Genomic DNA, 16,878 nt, shown 5'->3' with positions numbered 1-16,878 from the left:
TCTTTACACTGGCTTCCAGTCAGTCACAGAATAGATTTTAAAAGCCTGCTGATGGTTTACAAATCCCAGAACGGTTTAGGCCCAAAATACGTCTGTGATATGTTCAGAGAATATAAACCCAGCAGAGCTCTTAGATCCAAGGACTCAGGTCAGCTGGTCCAGTCCAGAGTCCAGACTAAACACGGAGAAGCAGCATTTAGCTGTTATGCTGCCAACAAGTGGAACAAACTGCCAGTGGAGATTAAACTTTCACCAAATGTAGACATTTTTAAATCCAGGTTAAAGACATTTATTTTCTGCACGGTATTTTTGAACTTATCTAGATGGTTGCTTGTTTTTAAATTCATTTAAATTATTTTATTTGTTTCTCTTTATATTCTTTTATGTATTTTAATGCTTCTTACACTCCCTGCTGCAATGCTTTTATTTTATGTGATGCACTTTGAACTGTTTTGTACATGAAATGTGCTATACAAATAAATTTGACTTTGACTTTGATAGATATAACTTTACAAAGGCGAGAAGTGAGATATGTTGCAGCCGTGTAAATACAATGTGCGATTGAGAAACAGCGTTTACAGAAACAAAAACTACAACCCCCAAGATGCAACTCGGTCAAACCTGATCAAATTCTGTCCAATCACTGACATTCGAGGCTTCGAACCGCAAAAATACGGAAAAACAAAAACTTCAAACTTCGGTGTCAGTTTTGTGGGAACGGTCGGCCGCTCTTCAGAGCCCACAGGTAGTTTTATCAACACTTTTCCGATTAAACTTTTGTTTTTTTAAATGTTTTCCTCTAGACATTTTGACTGGCTAATTTAACGCTAGGCTAATATTACCTCTGAAACAATTGGGTCTGCAGCAAAACAACAACAACTACTTTGCGACAGATTACTGCAGGTTTGACCGATGGAGATCACTCCCAAAGCAGCCAAAATAAAACCTGAGCATTCTTCACCTTGTGATTCAGTCGAATCAAGCCCCTCTGAGTTCAAAGTAGAAAAGGTAAGTATTGTTTGCCCAAATCAAATATGCCAGTTACCGGGATTTAAACCGGAATATCAAATCAAAACTACAAACAGCTGATTTTTATCCACTCTCTAAGACTCTCAGTTATCCGTAGCGTTTGCTATCTGTGATTGATTTCCCCCTGTCGTCCCACAGCATCATCAGAAGCTGAGCTCATCGCTGAGGGAGAGGCTTAAGAGAACCCGGCGCTCCTTCATCTCGCCCCTCTCTGTGGCCAAACGCCTTTGTGTGGATGATGTGGAGGAGGATGGTCAGCAAGTCTCGGGAGACTCCCATGAGACTACCTGGAATCATCCAGGCACCACACACAGGGCTGATGCAAACAGAAATGAAGTCAGATCAGGGAGTGACACGTTTTCTGGACACGTCCACGAGCCAGAAGAGTTTGCACAACAGCTAAAGAAGGAGGTTAAGGAAAAAACAGAAGTCCTCCGCAGACTCAAGATGGTCAAAATGTACAGAAGCAAGGTATCGGCCACATCTAAACTGTAATAAGATTCACTTTGGATGAACTGGATTGAAAATGATAATTTAATATATATTTCTCCCTAGAATGATTTAACTCGACTTCAAACCTTGATCGACAAGTGGCGGAGTTGTGCTCAGGCTGCGCTGTATGAGCTTCAGTCAGATGTCCCCATAGATGGACAAAAGGCCAACCTGTCCGAGCTGATTGACCTCTTTGGCCTGGATGACGGCATTCTGCACTTCGACCGCACAGAGGAGGATTTCGCCATGTCATAATAACTTTTGAAACGTGCAACAGTTTACAAAAGTGCTACAGAGGAGTAAATCGCATCTCAAATATTTTGCATGAACTCATTATTTTATTTGTTGTTGCCACGGTTCTTATTCACAAAAGAGGTACATGTTATGTTCTGTTAATTTGCCAAGAGATGTATAAATAAAATGGTGGTATATCTGTTGAGGGGTAGGTTTCACTCAGCTGTGTTTCAGCTGATCAAGTGAGGGGAAGTTCCTCACTGTCAGATGCCCAAGTTCTGTCCAGAGGGCATCTATGTCATCCGACTGTGCTCGGGCAAAGTCCTCCAAGTCCCTCCTCTGAACGATCTCCTGGTAGCGCTCTCCTCTTCTAGCTGTCTCATTTTCCTCAGTAGCTAGACACCAACAGAGAAGCATTATCAGCCAGAAGAGGAAGAAAACATCACCCCGCAGGGTGTATATTTAGAGCTGAAATGACTGTTTTCACTACCTGCTGCCTCACAGATGTGTCTCAGCTCGGCCACAGTCACCTGCATATCAGGGAGCTGCTCTCCTAAGGTAGCATTCTTCTCAGCTTTCATGACCGCCTGCTTGTTGATCCTTTCAATCTTTTTCACGCGATGCTGCATGCTCTTTTGATGAGTCTAAAATTGAAAATACGTTTGTGATCCGAAGAGCTGAGTGTTCAGAGTATACGTCACAGCACCGACTGACGAGATCACTATGATCACTGTTCTGTCACCTTTTTCATCAAAGCTATGCTTTTCTCCAAAAGGGCAACCTTCTCAGACATGCGGCTGTTTTGATCCGTCTTGCTGCGAGACTGGAAGGAAAAGAGAACAATTGAAGAGACAACTGAGGGGAAGAAAAAAAAAAAAAAGAGGAGCAGCAACGTATTTTGCTAACAAGAGTTTTCTTTTTGTCAATAGTCTGCATCTTTTGATGACGGATCCCAAAACAAACATGGCAAAACCATCGTAATCATCATAAAAATGCTCTGGATCACTCAGGGTGGGTTTATTTATATTCAAAGCTCTTCTCGCTCAAGGTTTTTGGGGCTTAAACAATGCCAGGAAGCCTCGCCACAGCAGGGATACCTGAACCTTTTGCCAGAGGAAACTGGCACAATGCCCCCCAGAGAGAACTAGCATACCAGCCTACAGTACAAACACACATCAATAGATGACTCGGGTGACCTGTGTTTTCTTTTTTCGACCACTTCACCTTTATCTCATGAAACATTTGCCTTTTTTTTATAATGCTTTATATTTTGAGAGTGTAATGATCTGCAGCCGAAAGCCAAGATATGATTAAACCGCCAGCCTTAGATTTGCTGTCAAATAAATCAGAGGACATTTTGTTTTTCTTCTAAATTTGGCTGCTTAAACATGACAAAAGATGTTAAAAGGGAATCAATTAAACAGACTTAAAAGGTGTTTTTACCAGACTGCGTACGGCTAAGAGGCTTAAATGTATTTTTTTTTTAAAAAGGGTGGAGACGCAACATGAACTAGGTGTGACTCTCCCACAAAAGATTATCTATCTGCGCCGGAGAATGGCAACAATGTTTTTGTTGGCAAAACACTGACGCTGCCAAAACCAGATCGCCCACCCTGATATCACACACAGACATTTGGCAAGGTGCGCTAGCAGGATGGATTTTTCGCTTCAAATGCAGAGGTTTCACATCGTTCAAAGCTGATGCAGAACTTTCTGAAAGTTCTCACACGTATTTATCATGTCAGAAATATTCACCGTGAGCCCAGCCAGTATTTATCAAAAAAGTCATAATATGTTAGAAACCCGAATTACAGTCATATCCTGCTGATCCTCTGAGAGTCGTAACATCTTGATGCCCCTCATCTTGTCGTTGAGGTCCTCTATCTTGTTCTTCATCACCTTGTGCTCCCACTCCAGCTGGATTATGCTCTTACGAACTTCTTTGCGCCCCTCCATTAAGGCCACCTTCTCTCCTGCAAGACTCTGATCATGTAGATGATTATTCTTTGCATTTGCCTCATTGTGGCACTTTTATGAAGAAGAAAGTCATCTTGCAATGCTGCATTTACGCTTTGATTGAGAAGAATAAGGAGTACCTGTGTGTCTGGTCACAGAGACTTACCCTGATGATTCCTCTGAGCTTGTCCACCACACTCCTGTGGTAAAGGATGAAGTCGGTTTCTGCGGTGTCAGCTGTCAGGTCTATGGTGGACACCTCCACCTGTCCCTGTTTGAGTATGACCTGGACCATGGTGTTTTTCAGGTGACAGTTCTTCTTCTTATGCAGACTACGGTGGAAGAGACCATTAGATGTACCATTCCTCTATAGAGACATGCAGGACAATTGCTGCACTTTTGTTTCACAATTAACTAACTCATTCAGTGAGAATTTCACACTTCAGCAGTGGATTTGTAGTTCAGTCTCTCGGATCATGATGCATTCACTATATTTCAAGTGCAAATTTCTTTTGCTTTTGGCGTTGTTATCATCAGTACTTTCAATCATTTGTCATATATTTGAGAAAGAAGCGAGATCGTTCACTTTTATGTTCTTACTAGGAACTTTCACGGGCGCTCTTAAATGTTTTGCGAGCCAGAAGTTGGACATTCTGATTTTCCAATTGTCACTGAATTCTCCATCAGTGTCTCTGCCATGAGTAAAAAAAAACCTTTTAACTTTGGCGAAAAGTAAATACTTCAAACCTTTTCAATTTAAACAAAAGACAGAGGAAGGGACAGATAGTGAAGTCCAGGGCCTGTGAGGCTGATATGTGACAGAGCAATTACGATGTAATCTTTGACTGGACTATAAAAACCTGCCGGGTGACTGTATTTTAACAACTTGGGCCTAGTCAATGTCTGATTCACAACAGGATTGTGTCAAAAACAGGGATCAGTACCAACTTTCCTGTGCAGATGAGAGACGTTCAAGTATTTGAGAATATAATTGCCAGTCAAATAATACTCTTTCAGACTGGTGTTTGGGAACTTAGGCTTGGGTGTGTGCTAGTGTGAGCTCTCAGGCTGTTTACAGTATAATTTGTCTTGTGGTAATGCTTCGAAGGTTATTGAATATTACAAATACCAAAGCAGCATACCACATGGAAGAGAGGGTTGGAGCGGAGAGTGAGTCACTCCACGCACAGAAAAAAGGTCAATGTAAGTGGATGTGTACATTCATTGTGGAAAGGGTGTTGTTGTGTAGTCTTACTGTGACATTTTAACAAAATCAGGTCAAATACATTTCATCAAGACCACCAACTTTTGACAAAAGGTCATTATGTGTCCCCTTAAAGAATACATATATGAACTGTGGCTCTGTTTTTAATTATGAGTGCTTGTATTCAGAGGGAACAACGTCAGAGTCGTACCTCTCAAGTGCTTCAGAGAGGTTTTTAATTTCTTGCTGCACAGCATTATCTTCATCTCTCCTCCTCTGCAGGAATGCTTGCATCTCAGCAAGAATCAAAGCTTTCATTTTTACCTGCAAAGGATATACCCAAGGCTAAGTGGATAACTGAAAAAACACAGAACGAAATACATACAGAAATATGACGTTTCCTAAATCTGTTTAATAGCTGGGCTGCTGAGAATTACAGTCATCCTGTCCAATCAGAGGGAAATAGGATCTCTGTCATTTGTAATCTTTAACCTCTTTGTTTTCTTACCTTTTGTTCACTCTGTACTTTTGCTCTGCGTATGAGACAAAATCTCTCCCAGACGGACGGGTTCAGGACCTCTGGCATGTTTTCTGGAGCATCCAGCTCCTCCATGGCCTTGAGCATTTGGTTGAGTGCATCCGGGGCCAGAGAACTGCACAGACAATTCTCTCTCGACAAGTTGGTTACGTTGTTGGTCTGGGTCCTTATCTTTTGAACCCTGAGGCATAAAAAAAAAAATCTTCTCCAAAAACTGCTGCGTGATGGAAAGACTTGTGTGAGGACCGCTGTTGAATGGTAAGAATGACAAACCTGGGTCTACGTTTGAACAACCTGTAGAGGTTATCAACCAGATGGTTTGGTAAATCAAAAAACTCCCTCCTGAAGTCTTTGTCAAGAACCTTGGGAAACACTGTTTGTATTAAATCTTATGCACAATTATTACAGTCATGATTTTTTTACACCATTGTATCAGCAGGCCTACTTTGTCGTCACCGACAACGCAGTCATACTCCTCATGAAACAGTTTGACCTCGTCTTCGTGTCTCTTCACCTCCGCCCCAGTTTCACGCTGTTAGATAAATGAATGTCAATAAGATGACAGCGGTACTGGAAATAGGACCTGCCTATCTTGGGGCCTTGCAGGTATTTGCTCTGCACATTTTCACTCTCTGAAAACATGCCTGGGCAATGGGAACACGTGTTAGAGTTACCACAAACACTGCAGTCCCAAATTCTGAGATTGGCAGTAATAAAATTCCAACTGTGCACAAGTTCTCTGACCTTGTATAACAACGTCTTTTCAAGTTTGAGCCTGAGCTCCACCTCGTGATTTCTCATGTCCTCTTCTGTGATCACCGAATCAACAAGATAGGCAATCTTGAGCTCTTCCTGTAAATCAACCAAAAATAACATGAAACGGTATTTTCAGTGGAGTTAGCCATATGTGTGTGTGTGTGTGTGTGTGTGTGTGTGTACCCGTGCGCTGCACCACCTGGTATATAGCGACTGTACATTTAACTTTCTTCTCCAACAGCGTTGTCGCTCTCTCATCAAACCTCTCGGTTGCATCTTTGGTGGAGTCCTGCAGTCTTTTCATTTCAATTTCCAGTGACTGCAATATGACAGAGTTCAGAGATCAATTATACCGATCATAAAATGAAGTCAATAATAATAATAATGACTCAAATAGAACTTTGAATGCATCTTCTGTGATACCCTTTTGTGTTGCTCCTTCTCCTCGTTGAGGTCTTTGGTTTTCTTTTCATACTCCTTGAAGACCTTTTTCTCCTCTTCACTCCAGTGAACGTTAGGTTTGCTCAAAACAAACTCAGGCAGAGGTATTTCCTGTGGAGTAAATTCAATAGAAGCTAAGTCCTCGTCATGCTGACTCGTCTAATTCAGGCGACACAGCCGAGAAAAGAATTCAAATTAAAAAAGAGAAGAAAAAAAAGCGGGGGGGGGGGGGACTTGACATCATTAGCTTAAATTAGAAGAAAACTTTGAAGAATTAACACCATATTAGTGGGTCATCAGTGCCATTTTGTGTCCATCACAAAAAATTACTTGTGTGGGATTGATTACATTATAAACATACCTCAACCAAAATATCAAACAAAATATGGGCACCAGGGTTAGAATTAATGTGAGTTTTCATTTTCGATTAATCTTCAGTTTGTCTTCTCAATGAACAGTTTAACAAATTCTATAAAATACCTAAACACTGTGGGGAAAAAACAAAACAACCACTTTGAACGACAGCTTGGACAGAGGTGCTAAAGTGTAGTGATATTCACATCAACATAATAGCACATGATGCTGAAACAAAAGATTGTTTGATATTGCCCCCTGATGAATGACGTCATTAATTACCAAAATAATTATTTTTTTGTTGATCGATCAATGAACTCATTTCTATGAGTACAACTCTATTTCAGAGCGATTTATTTTTGCAGACCTTTTTTAAGCCTGCTGATTTTTTTTGAGCAGGATACTCCATGATCTAATAGCTATGCCATCAATATCTTCAGTTCAACAATTGTGTAAGAAATTATGTTTGTTTGTTTCTTTTTTTATATAGATTAATCTATTACCACAATCACGTAGTAATAGAGGAACTACATTGTAATTTTTTACCATTTTCAAGATGTCCACTTTTTTAACTTCAAGCTCTCCTTCCATCATGTCATCCAAAGCCCTTTCTCTGACGTCATCCCCCTGCAACAGAAAGACAAAAAGCCATCAGTACAAAACACTGACCTACCTTTATTTACACTTTCATATGTAGAAGACATATGACATATAAGACATATATTCTATTGCTTTTAACAGAGACTGCTAAATGCTCTCTCACTGTTGTCAGTGACAATCATAAAGATGCTACTTGTATGTGAAGCTTTTTGAAGAATTTACTAATGGTGACCGAGACCGAAAGAAAAGCTAAAGCATTTATCACTGGAGCATACTTGGGCAGCAAGGCGACTCTGCTCCTCCAACTTCCTCCTCTCCTCCTCCTTTTGCTGCTCCGGGGTGAGGTGCTTCTCTGCTTTAATCTAAAGTGGAACAAAGGCGATACCTCGGGATGATAATCACATACTGCCTCACATTTCAGTGCAAAAGCAACAAACAAGCAAACCGCGAAGTGAACTGGTTGGACGGGACATGAGCGCAGTGACCTCAGAGTTGTCCACAGTGAGAAGCCTCTCTGGCCACTCGTCGTCGGTCAGGCTGGGTTCCCACAGTTCCTGATTCATGTCCAGATCCATCATGATCTCCCTGATGTGTTTGTTCCTGTCCCTGATGCGTTTGAGCTCCTGCACCTTCAGCCGATGCAGGGCTTCAAACTCAGTGTTGAAAGCCGTCTTGATGCGATAAATCACATCCTGCGTTTGGACATAAGCGAAAGACGCAATAATTATGATTGTATAACCGTGAATGATGGGGTCGGGACTGGTTTAAATTTTTACTTGCATTACTTTCTAATTGCATCATAATTACACTTTTGGTTCTCACCTGTAGCAGAATTATCTGGTTGATCCTCTGCTCTGATGTTTGAAGAATGAACTGATCATAGACATAAGGATTTGAATATCCTAACTGAGCTGAGAAGCTTCCTGTCAGAGTATCGCTCTCTGACCCATGGCCTTCCTCCCCCTGCTCTTTATCTTGTGTGCTGGAACTTTTCTTCAGGCTGCTCAGCTGCAGGTTAAAGACAGGGAAATACAAGTGTGTTGGCTAAAACACCAGCACTGAATCTGCGGCTAGAAGATAATAAACTTTATGAAAAGGATATTGCGCAGAAGGAAAATATTGCAGCTACTTGCTTTTAGCCACACAGCTATAAATCTTGAAAAGTTTCGACACTGCTGGACTGGCTTGTGTTCAAGCATTTCAAAAAGTCCCAGCAGTAAAAGGGCAGATGAAGAACTGAGATTCAAAGCATCAAATTATTTTCCTGCAGTAAACTTGTTTTGACTTGAATGGTTTGCCATAAAATGTACTTCCAGATAGTGGAAAAGCAAGTGGCAGCATTGCCATAGCTTTCAGAAAACAGTGCACTGCTGCATTTCTGCTTCTCATTCAAAACGGTAAACACGGGTTTAATTGCTTCTAACTCCTCACATGTGCTTCGATTTGCTGTGTCAAGATCTAAACCAGCATTTTTGCTTACGGTGCAGGCAGCCTTTTCAAAATTCCTTATATTCTGAACTCTGTGGAGGTCCTCCAGCTCTTTCTCCGTTCGCTCTTTCAGAGGGTAGTTCTGCACCGCCAGTTCAGAGTGAAAGGCCTGTGGTAAACAGCCACGAGTGATTCAGAGCCAACAAACAAACTAAGAAAATATATCACTCATTTGGAGCCAGCTTCTAAGCCATCTTACCTTGATGGCTCGGCCTTTGACCATAACAGAATCCCAGCATTCTCTCTTTAGGACATCACGGAGGTAACATTTCTCCACAATTTCCTGTTCAATTTCTGCTCTCACCTGCGCAGCGAGAGAACATGAAGGGCCGCTTTGAGGCGCTATTTAAGATCGATTGCATTCATGCCTGATTGTGTCTGCAGTACCTTTGCGACTTCCTGCTCCACCATGGCCTCAAATCTCCTCTGCTCCTCCACATCCAGATTGAACTGCTCTTCTGGGAGGTTCTCATTTTCACGGAGCATCTTCTGGATCTGAAAGTGTGGGAACCAAAAGTTTTAACACCTCTCCCTGTGTTTTACACGACTTAAGTATAAATGCAACTTATTTGTTCAATCAAAGTTAAACGCCAATAGGTAAAACCAACTTAATGCGGACTTTTATTCCTGTTGTTATTTTGGGGTGCTGCCAGGTTTTCTGTATGTCTGCTATGGTTACCTTTTCCTGCTCAAGAACCCAGGAGGGCCCTCCTGTGAACGGGTTGAAATAATGAACAAATGTCATAAAACCCACTCACGGTGTCACGTAACTCTCTGACGGTTTCCTTCATGATTTTCTTTGTCTCGAAATAGTGCTCGTTGTCTTCTTTTACAACCTGCTGACAATATACAAGTGGAAAGTCTGAAAGTCTAATCTTTAGGAATCACAGCACCTTTGCCAAGCTTCAGTTAGTTAAAATGGAAAAAAAATGAGCAAACAAACAGGGATATCAATCAATCTGCTATGACAGGATGCATTGTGGCAGAAAAGCAGGATGGATTATGCTCTTTTAGCATGCGTCACATGACCGGCAACATGTTTGACTGATGTTAATCTTTATCAGATGGTTTTTTTTCAGGTAAGAACATTCTGACAAATTTCTACAAATGCTTGTCTGCCTTGTGGCAATGCACAAATCGCTAATTGCTTTCTTGTCTCACGCTAAATGTAAATAAATCAAGCGGCATCATAAAGCAAACGCGTGCCAAAAACAAACACAGCTTTTTTCAGGACTAGATTCCACGCACAGGTAGAAAGGCAGCTTTCCTGGTACTCATTCTGCAACATCACCGAGAAACAAGAGAAACATCTCTACGCAAATAACAACATCCACGTCTCATGCTGCCGCAGCCACAAATATCAACGCTCATCACCGACCGCTTCTCGCCTGCATTCCAGCCATGTTGGGTGTGAGGGTGGGCCCCACAGCAGGCTACTGTAACTCTCATCCTGCTCCGTCACATCCACACATGTCCCTCCGCTGGCCTGCAGAGTGTTACGGACACACGGAGATAAAGACTGTTAAATGTGTTTGGTTTGACCTTTTGTTACATGCATGAAGTACAAGAACATATCACATTTAATTATGTAATAATGATAAAAGATTTGAGAAGAGAAAATTGTTAATAATTTGCAATACCAACATATATGCTGTCCTGTACAGCCAGAGTAATAATAATACAATAATAAGAAATTAGGTTTTTTTACTGTGTGGTTATACTACAATTTTTTCTCTCTATCATAGTAGCAGTGGGGTGTGATTAGAACTCAGAACAACTAATAGCTCTGAAAGTACATTACAACATACATAGATTATTCAGTTTTGGACAGGTTTACTAAATTAAATGAGCATTTGCTATGGTTGAAGGGTACTGTTAGATATTTGAGAGCAGAAAAATACAGCATAGTTTATGTATTGTTATGTCATGTTTATTTACAGACCAACAGAATGAGACAGCAGAGACTTAACTTTTTTTTTTTTTACCTCACTTCCATCTGTTTTTTCACTGTCACCTGGAGACCCTTGGCCCCATATAGGCAAATCAATGAGGAAGGGGTTTTCACTGTTGAATACCTTCTTCAAGGAATGAGCCACAGACTGACTATACCGAGTAGGTTTATCAACCTTTCTAGCATCCACAGATTTAATTCTGTATGGAGAAAAGAAGTCAAAATGTACAATAAATATGTGACGGTACTTGTCCCTGTAAAGGGCCAACAATAGCGATGCATGAATAGGCTGTTTTTCTTTCCCCATCAGTAGTACTCAGCTCCACGTTCACTTGTTCAAACAGAAATGTGGTAACAGGGACATTTTCATGGAATTTATCGTTAAGATTAAAATAGGGCCTCACCAAACATATAATTTAAATTCACATAACACGTTAAGCCAGTAGATTGGAAACACAGAAAAGCAACAAAAAAACAATTCCTGGAATTTTCGAAATAGCAGTAATGTGAGATTGGTGACAAGGTTTTTAAACCTAAAAGAGTGTGAGAGCAGGCGTGGAGGAGGCAGATGTGGAATGTGTGTGGGATGTTATTCAGAGGGAAGATGAGAATTTTATTAGATCTTTGTTTTCTTGCACATTGCGGTCACGGTTCCCCATGAACCTCAAAGTGCCACCCACTGGACTTTCAGTTGTATTTGTTTACTTTTGTTCCCCACGGCTTGTGGAAGTAGAGCGAAGACCAGCGTTCACTCTACGTCAAACTGCAGGTGCGACACACTACTGTGAGCAACAGTTCCCTCTGCTGTTGACGGCTGTGTATTATGTAAGCATGATGGAGCGCTTTACCTGAGATGACTGCACACAAGAGAGCCATCGTTGTAGCCAGCAGTGAGAAGTGTGTGACCATCTGCGGAGAAGGACACACTCCGAACTCCCCCAAGCCGGCACGAGTGACACTGCAGCTCCATGTACTGGTCCTGCAGAAGCAGAAACAGCATCATGAATCACGCCACAGGAAATGAGATGACAGAAAACAGAACGATTCCTTTTCCTTCTTCTTCCTTCTTTTGGAACTGTGGCATGGGCGGATTTAAGGGCGTGGTGATAAAGTGTGTAACACAGTGATTATGATTAACTGATTAAGATTGTCGACAAAAAAGAAAGAAAATAAAAAAAGAACCAGAATAATCATTCACCATGGAGGCAGTTTTTCTAATGCGCAGTAAGCCATCTCGGCCTACAGAGGCCAACCATAAGCAGTGAGGAGACAGAGAAAGGGAGACGGGGCCCAGCGGGTGACCCTTCACTTCCTGCTCTGGCTTTAACTGGAGCACACTTTGGCTCGAGACGCTGTCTGTGTCCTGAGAGGACAAAGCAAAGTGAGAGATAATGGTTTCATATATGTTAATGTGAAGATTAATACTTGATTGTGACTATGTATAAGAAGGAAGAAAATATAAGACCTCAGGCAGCCGAAATCGCTGAAGGGTCTTATTTCTGTGGCAGTACGCAAAGACTTCACTGACTCCAAGAACGCAGGATGTGAGTGGACGAGGCACTTTATATCTGAACACTTTGAGGACGTGAGCAGACAGACAGCCGTGGCGGTCTACAGAATCCGGACCTGCAGGACAGCAGAGGCACGTGGTAACGTCTGATGAGAGACTGATGAACTGCCTCTCTAGAAGCTGGTCTTGTCAAGTTTGTTTGGAGAATAAATGTTCTGGATCATATTTTTCTATAAACATTCAAATACACATTAAGAATTATTATCACAGGTGATTTTAAGCACTTATCAGCTTTGCTACATGCCAAGTTGACCTTAAAACACACTAGGGTCGACATTTCCTGTTGCACAACTTCTGTGTGGTGTAACTCACAACTGTGGTCACACCCTCATCTTGTGTGTTTGCCCATACTTCAACAGATTTATCTGTGTCATTGTTGTTCGGATAAGTTTTCAAGACTGCAGTTTAAAAAGGGAGTGTGTTCCTCGAAAGTGCCAAGTCATGCTTCTCTGTCTGTATTAGTGACCATGTATGTAAACATCAAAAACATCATCTTTAAAAAGTGTCATTTTAAACACCTTTAATCACTTATGCGAATGATTTTGATTTTGGTTGTGCTTTTTGGAAACCAACATGAAGTCCACCGTAAAGACATTTCGATGGACCAGTGTGGAGGCCCAGTAAAAGGCAACTGTATTAAACACCACTACAGATTTGTTTAACTCATGTAGAGGGTAAGTAGAGGAAACTACAAGACATAAACATGAAAGAAAACTTTGAGTTAGCTTAAATTCGATTACTCATCCCAATCAATCGCCTTGCAAATATTTTCTAGTCCTAAGAAGATGACTCAGCACCGCTCAGATGCTAAGTTAATCTTTCTCTTTTGATGAGCACTTTGTCATTCCTCCTGCGTACATCTGTCTAAATCTGCAAAGTCATGCTGATTAGTGGGATTGGTGTTAGTATTGAGATCCTCCTCTTGCCTCTTGGACATATTTCCAATTAGAAAGTTGTGACACAGCAAAATATTAGCTTCTGTTCAACCAGTGCGGTTTTAAAAAAAAAGAAGCATTTTCAATTTCAAATTTCCTTTAACGATCTTGAGAATAAATGGGGAATCCATAGACTATCAGTGTTGTACCTGTAAGGTTTCTTGCAGGCAGGGAGAGCACTGTGAGCTGGCTACCATCCTCATTTTTGGTCTCATGACCAGCACATAAGACAAGGACTTTCACCTCTTCGCGGTCCCTGAGACACTGAGTTGAAAGGGACAAAATGCGTCCAGGAAACACTGGAAAAGGAATCCACACGTCATAAAACTTTTATGTAATTGGTTGTTTCTTTTTCTTTTTTATAAATCAAGTAACCATTGCTGACCTTTGTGTTAATAAAAGTGGTGATTTAGTTTCTAACAGAACACATTACCATATGAATCTTTTGAGCGAGTAGAAAAAAAATATTCACCTGTGTGTCCTATGACTGAAAAGCTCATAGATGGCTTTGCATTTAGTACAAAGACATGTAAATCTGAGCCACTGGTGAGAAGGTAGTGCCCCTCTTGATCAAAACTGTAAAAAGGACACCTTCATTTACTTTTCTGACCTGGAACAACAGTTTTCCTCTGTGCTTCTTGTTCATAAATGTATGATGAGATTTTGTCACAAGTCAGTGTTAAACTGAGACTCCATGGTGCTGCAGGGATAAGGGATACTTGCACTAAGTGATCCACCGCAGTGTGGTAGAGATGAACCTGGTGCACCAGACGAGGCTGCTCCTCCTTGTTCAGGTCAATGAAGAAGACATCTCCCGAAGCCGTTCCAACGGCTGCATAATGTGCAATAGGACAGCAGGCCAGACTTGTTACCTAAACAGACACATATTTATGCATTTACACGGTTTAAGTTCACTTCTGTTCCAATAAATGTGAATGTTTAACGAGCTTAAAGTAATTTTCTCCTGCATGGAAGATTTGCTCCATGTGTTGACAATCTGACCTCAGCTTGAAGACACAGGGACCCGAGGCAGGTGCCGTCTGAGGACCACAGCTGTAATTCTCCAGAGTCTCTTAATGACTGCACCCAGTAAAAACACAGACATTTCTGTTTGGTGACTTAAATTACACATGCAGTCACAGGACACTTTAATTCTTGAGCAACATGAACGCTTTACCACACATATGTTCCTGTCAGTGTGCAATGGAGCAGCTGTCAAAAAGTCGCCACTTCGAACATCCAGGACCTTTTCAGTCACGTCTGACAGGGTTGGGTTGAGCATGTAGATCTGCCCCTGAGGAACAAGAGGCACCTTAGATTTAGCTTTACTCACCAGTGCCTCGTATTCACTGCAGCACATTTAAGTACTTACTGTATTGGAAGAAAGAAGTAATGTTTCATTGTCAGGGGACTGCATCACAGTCATGACAGGCCTTTCTAACTGCCATGTTTGTGTGACGTTGATCTGAGTCCCTTTGATCTCCAGACGGCGAACCACACTCTCCTGCAACACAATAGTATATCAAAGTGCTTTTAACCGAGGATGCAAATGCCTGAAGCCGTCATGCAGATGATGGCAGGTGCCTGGGCATGTACCTTTCCTACCACGAAGAGACCATTTGTATTAAGGGTTAAAGCTTGAAAGTTGCACTGTCCGAGTTCGGGGTTGGCACCAGCAGCTGAACAGAAGTGAAACAAAAATGACAATGTCTTCATCTGTCAAATATGGTTAGACAACTAACATGTGGCAGAACATGAGTTCTCAGTGACTTTCATAAATCTACCACTTCCCGGTGTCCTAATTTGGATGTCAGCTTACTTGTGGGGTTGAACAGGACAGCGACAGAGAGGCTCTCGGGATCAACGAGGAGCAGGAAGCCCTCTGCACAGCCCACATAGAGCTCTGATGTGGCCGTCCAACAGATGGCAGAAGGAGTCACTGTGGTTCTCGCGGAGAGTGCAGTCTCCACATCGGAAAGATTTACATCTTGTTTTTTAGATAAATCACCAAAACAAACATAATATATTCTCCAAGGGCATTATCTTTTTTACACATAATAGTGAGACAATACCACAACGCCCGGAGCTGTGTCTCCTCTGAGCCCTGAGATGGCTGATGGAGGCACTTCTGGTACATAATACGGCAGTTTGTTGCTGAGATTGTGAGGAGTGGGTGGACATCTCTCAACAAAGGTACCATCAGTTGCTGGAAGCTGTATTACTCTACATGACAAATATACACACGAAAAACAACTTAATAATACCTGATATATCTGGAGTCTACGTGCCCTTTCAGTCACCAAAGCATTTAGAGTTTATTGATTTTTCTTTTTTAAAATGGAAACAATTTAATATTATATAGTTGAAATTTCTAAAGAAGATATCATGTCCATATAATATTGTAGATTTTGTGTGCCCTTTACCTTGGCTTCAGGACATGAAAGCTGACACTCTTCTCAATATGCCAGACAGTGAGAGTTGTTGTGCCTAAAGCACAAAGCTGGAGCCAGTTCAAAGGGTTGAACACCAGAGAAATTACATCCGTTCCAGCTTGTGGATGTGTACAAATTGGCTCCGCATTTTCCCAGTTCCTGCATCACACAGTCTTAATTACTGAAGCTGGCCTCCATGAATAAACATTGTGTAAGATACAGTAGTGTTAGGCTTTCAGTGGCTTACCATACTGTGATAGTGTAGTCGGGAAGAGAAGAGCAACAGCCCAAATAAGGACCACCATCACTTAATGCCAGAGATGTGTAGTCCAGTTGTGCTGTTCCTGCAAAAACACAACTAACGGTGACCACATGGAATATTTGTGAGAAAATCACTATAATCATGGCTGAAGCTACCTACCTTTCAATTCGTTCTTTAACTGAACCTCTGGGAAAATGTACACAAATATAGATGGGGATAGTTTTTGCTCAGAGAAAGCAAAAATCCCACTGTTGCCATTAGCTGTCAGTGCACCAATGTCTCGGGCAGGACCCCGAAACACACTTTGCGTTTTAGTCTCCAGGTTCAGGAAACAGATATGATTCCCACAAGTATAGCATACTGTTTGATTACCGACAAACTCGATATTCTTGTTCGTAAAACCCTGAATCCATCTAGTGGGGGGAAAAAATTAACAATAAAACTATTGAACATTTATGAATAACTGTATAAAGGTTGAGGCTGAAATCAAAATGATACACAAGTAATCGCAGACTTACTTGATTTCTAAACTTTCAATTTCCTCCATTTTGAGACGTTAATGTGGCTAGATACTAATACAGTTAGGTATTTTTCAAGAACACAACAGAGAAAAACGGACAGGCGAGTCATTTCGTA

The 16,878-nt window shown here is 41.4% G+C and overlaps 2 protein-coding genes across 3 annotated transcripts; one reads left to right on the top strand and one right to left on the bottom strand.

The window, feature by feature from the left end:
* The first annotated feature begins 659 nt into the window (after window positions 1-659).
* Window positions 660-1,958, top strand: sfr1 (SWI5-dependent homologous recombination repair protein 1). Of its 2 annotated transcripts, none has more exons than XM_075478409.1 (4): window positions 660-745; window positions 894-1,008; window positions 1,168-1,500; window positions 1,585-1,958. In XM_075478409.1, the coding sequence occupies exons 2-4, from the start codon at window positions 913-915 to the stop codon at window positions 1,774-1,776; spliced, it is 621 nt and encodes a 206-aa protein (XP_075334524.1). In that variant the 5' UTR covers window positions 660-745; window positions 894-912; the 3' UTR covers window positions 1,777-1,958. The 2 variants fall into 2 exon arrangements, with proteins under 2 accessions (XP_075334524.1, XP_075334523.1); XM_075478408.1 differs by having other exon boundaries at window positions 866-1,008.
* On the bottom strand, window positions 1,757-16,861 carry cfap43 (cilia and flagella associated protein 43). Its single transcript, XM_075478407.1, has 38 exons — window positions 16,761-16,861; window positions 16,402-16,655; window positions 16,228-16,324; window positions 15,972-16,139; window positions 15,621-15,771; window positions 15,368-15,512; window positions 15,145-15,227; window positions 14,921-15,052; window positions 14,726-14,842; window positions 14,551-14,628; window positions 14,272-14,420; window positions 14,021-14,124; window positions 13,698-13,847; window positions 12,509-12,669; window positions 12,242-12,406; window positions 11,892-12,022; window positions 11,078-11,243; window positions 10,471-10,578; window positions 9,851-9,928; window positions 9,480-9,587; window positions 9,292-9,396; window positions 9,085-9,201; window positions 8,427-8,612; window positions 8,090-8,296; window positions 7,880-7,966; window positions 7,551-7,631; window positions 6,633-6,761; window positions 6,409-6,528; window positions 6,198-6,305; window positions 5,899-5,985; window positions 5,727-5,815; window positions 5,424-5,634; window positions 5,127-5,239; window positions 3,878-4,043; window positions 3,568-3,738; window positions 2,498-2,578; window positions 2,246-2,399; window positions 1,757-2,150 (listed from the first exon to the last, which is right to left on the bottom strand). Exons 1-38 carry the CDS (start codon window positions 16,787-16,789, stop codon window positions 1,975-1,977), a joined length of 4,962 nt encoding a protein of 1,653 aa, XP_075334522.1. The 5' UTR covers window positions 16,790-16,861; the 3' UTR covers window positions 1,757-1,974.
* Between the last annotated feature and the right edge of the window lie 17 nt (window positions 16,862-16,878).

This window comes from Odontesthes bonariensis, chromosome 2, assembly GCF_027942865.1.
Source record: "Odontesthes bonariensis isolate fOdoBon6 chromosome 2, fOdoBon6.hap1, whole genome shotgun sequence".
Taxonomy (NCBI): domain Eukaryota; kingdom Metazoa; phylum Chordata; class Actinopteri; order Atheriniformes; family Atherinopsidae; genus Odontesthes; species Odontesthes bonariensis.
The sequence above is the reverse complement of the archived record's forward strand: the minus strand, read 5'-3'. Positions and strand labels throughout refer to the sequence as shown.

What these genes read in the sequence shown, in the direction of transcription:
- cfap43 (XM_075478407.1), bottom strand. Translation starts at nt 16,789, where the DNA reads ATGGAGGAAATTGAAAGTTTAGAAATCAA. An exon ending in TCAGAGAGTTACGTGACACC is followed by an intron (nt 9,588 to 9,850) that starts GTGAGTGGGTTT and finishes CCACACTTTCAG; the next exon opens with ATCCAGAAGATGCTCCGTGA. An exon ending in TTGTTCAAACGTAGACCCAG is followed by an intron (nt 5,635 to 5,726) that starts GTTTGTCATTCT and finishes TTTATGCCTCAG; the next exon opens with GGTTCAAAAGATAAGGACCC.
- sfr1 (XM_075478409.1), top strand. Translation starts at nt 913, where the DNA reads ATGGAGATCACTCCCAAAGCAGCCAAAATAAAACCTGAGCATTCTTCA. An exon ending in CTGAGTTCAAAGTAGAAAAG is followed by an intron (nt 1,009 to 1,167) that starts GTAAGTATTGTT and finishes GTCGTCCCACAG; the next exon opens with CATCATCAGAAGCTGAGCTC. An exon ending in TCAAAATGTACAGAAGCAAG is followed by an intron (nt 1,501 to 1,584) that starts GTATCGGCCACA and finishes ATTTCTCCCTAG; the next exon opens with AATGATTTAACTCGACTTCA.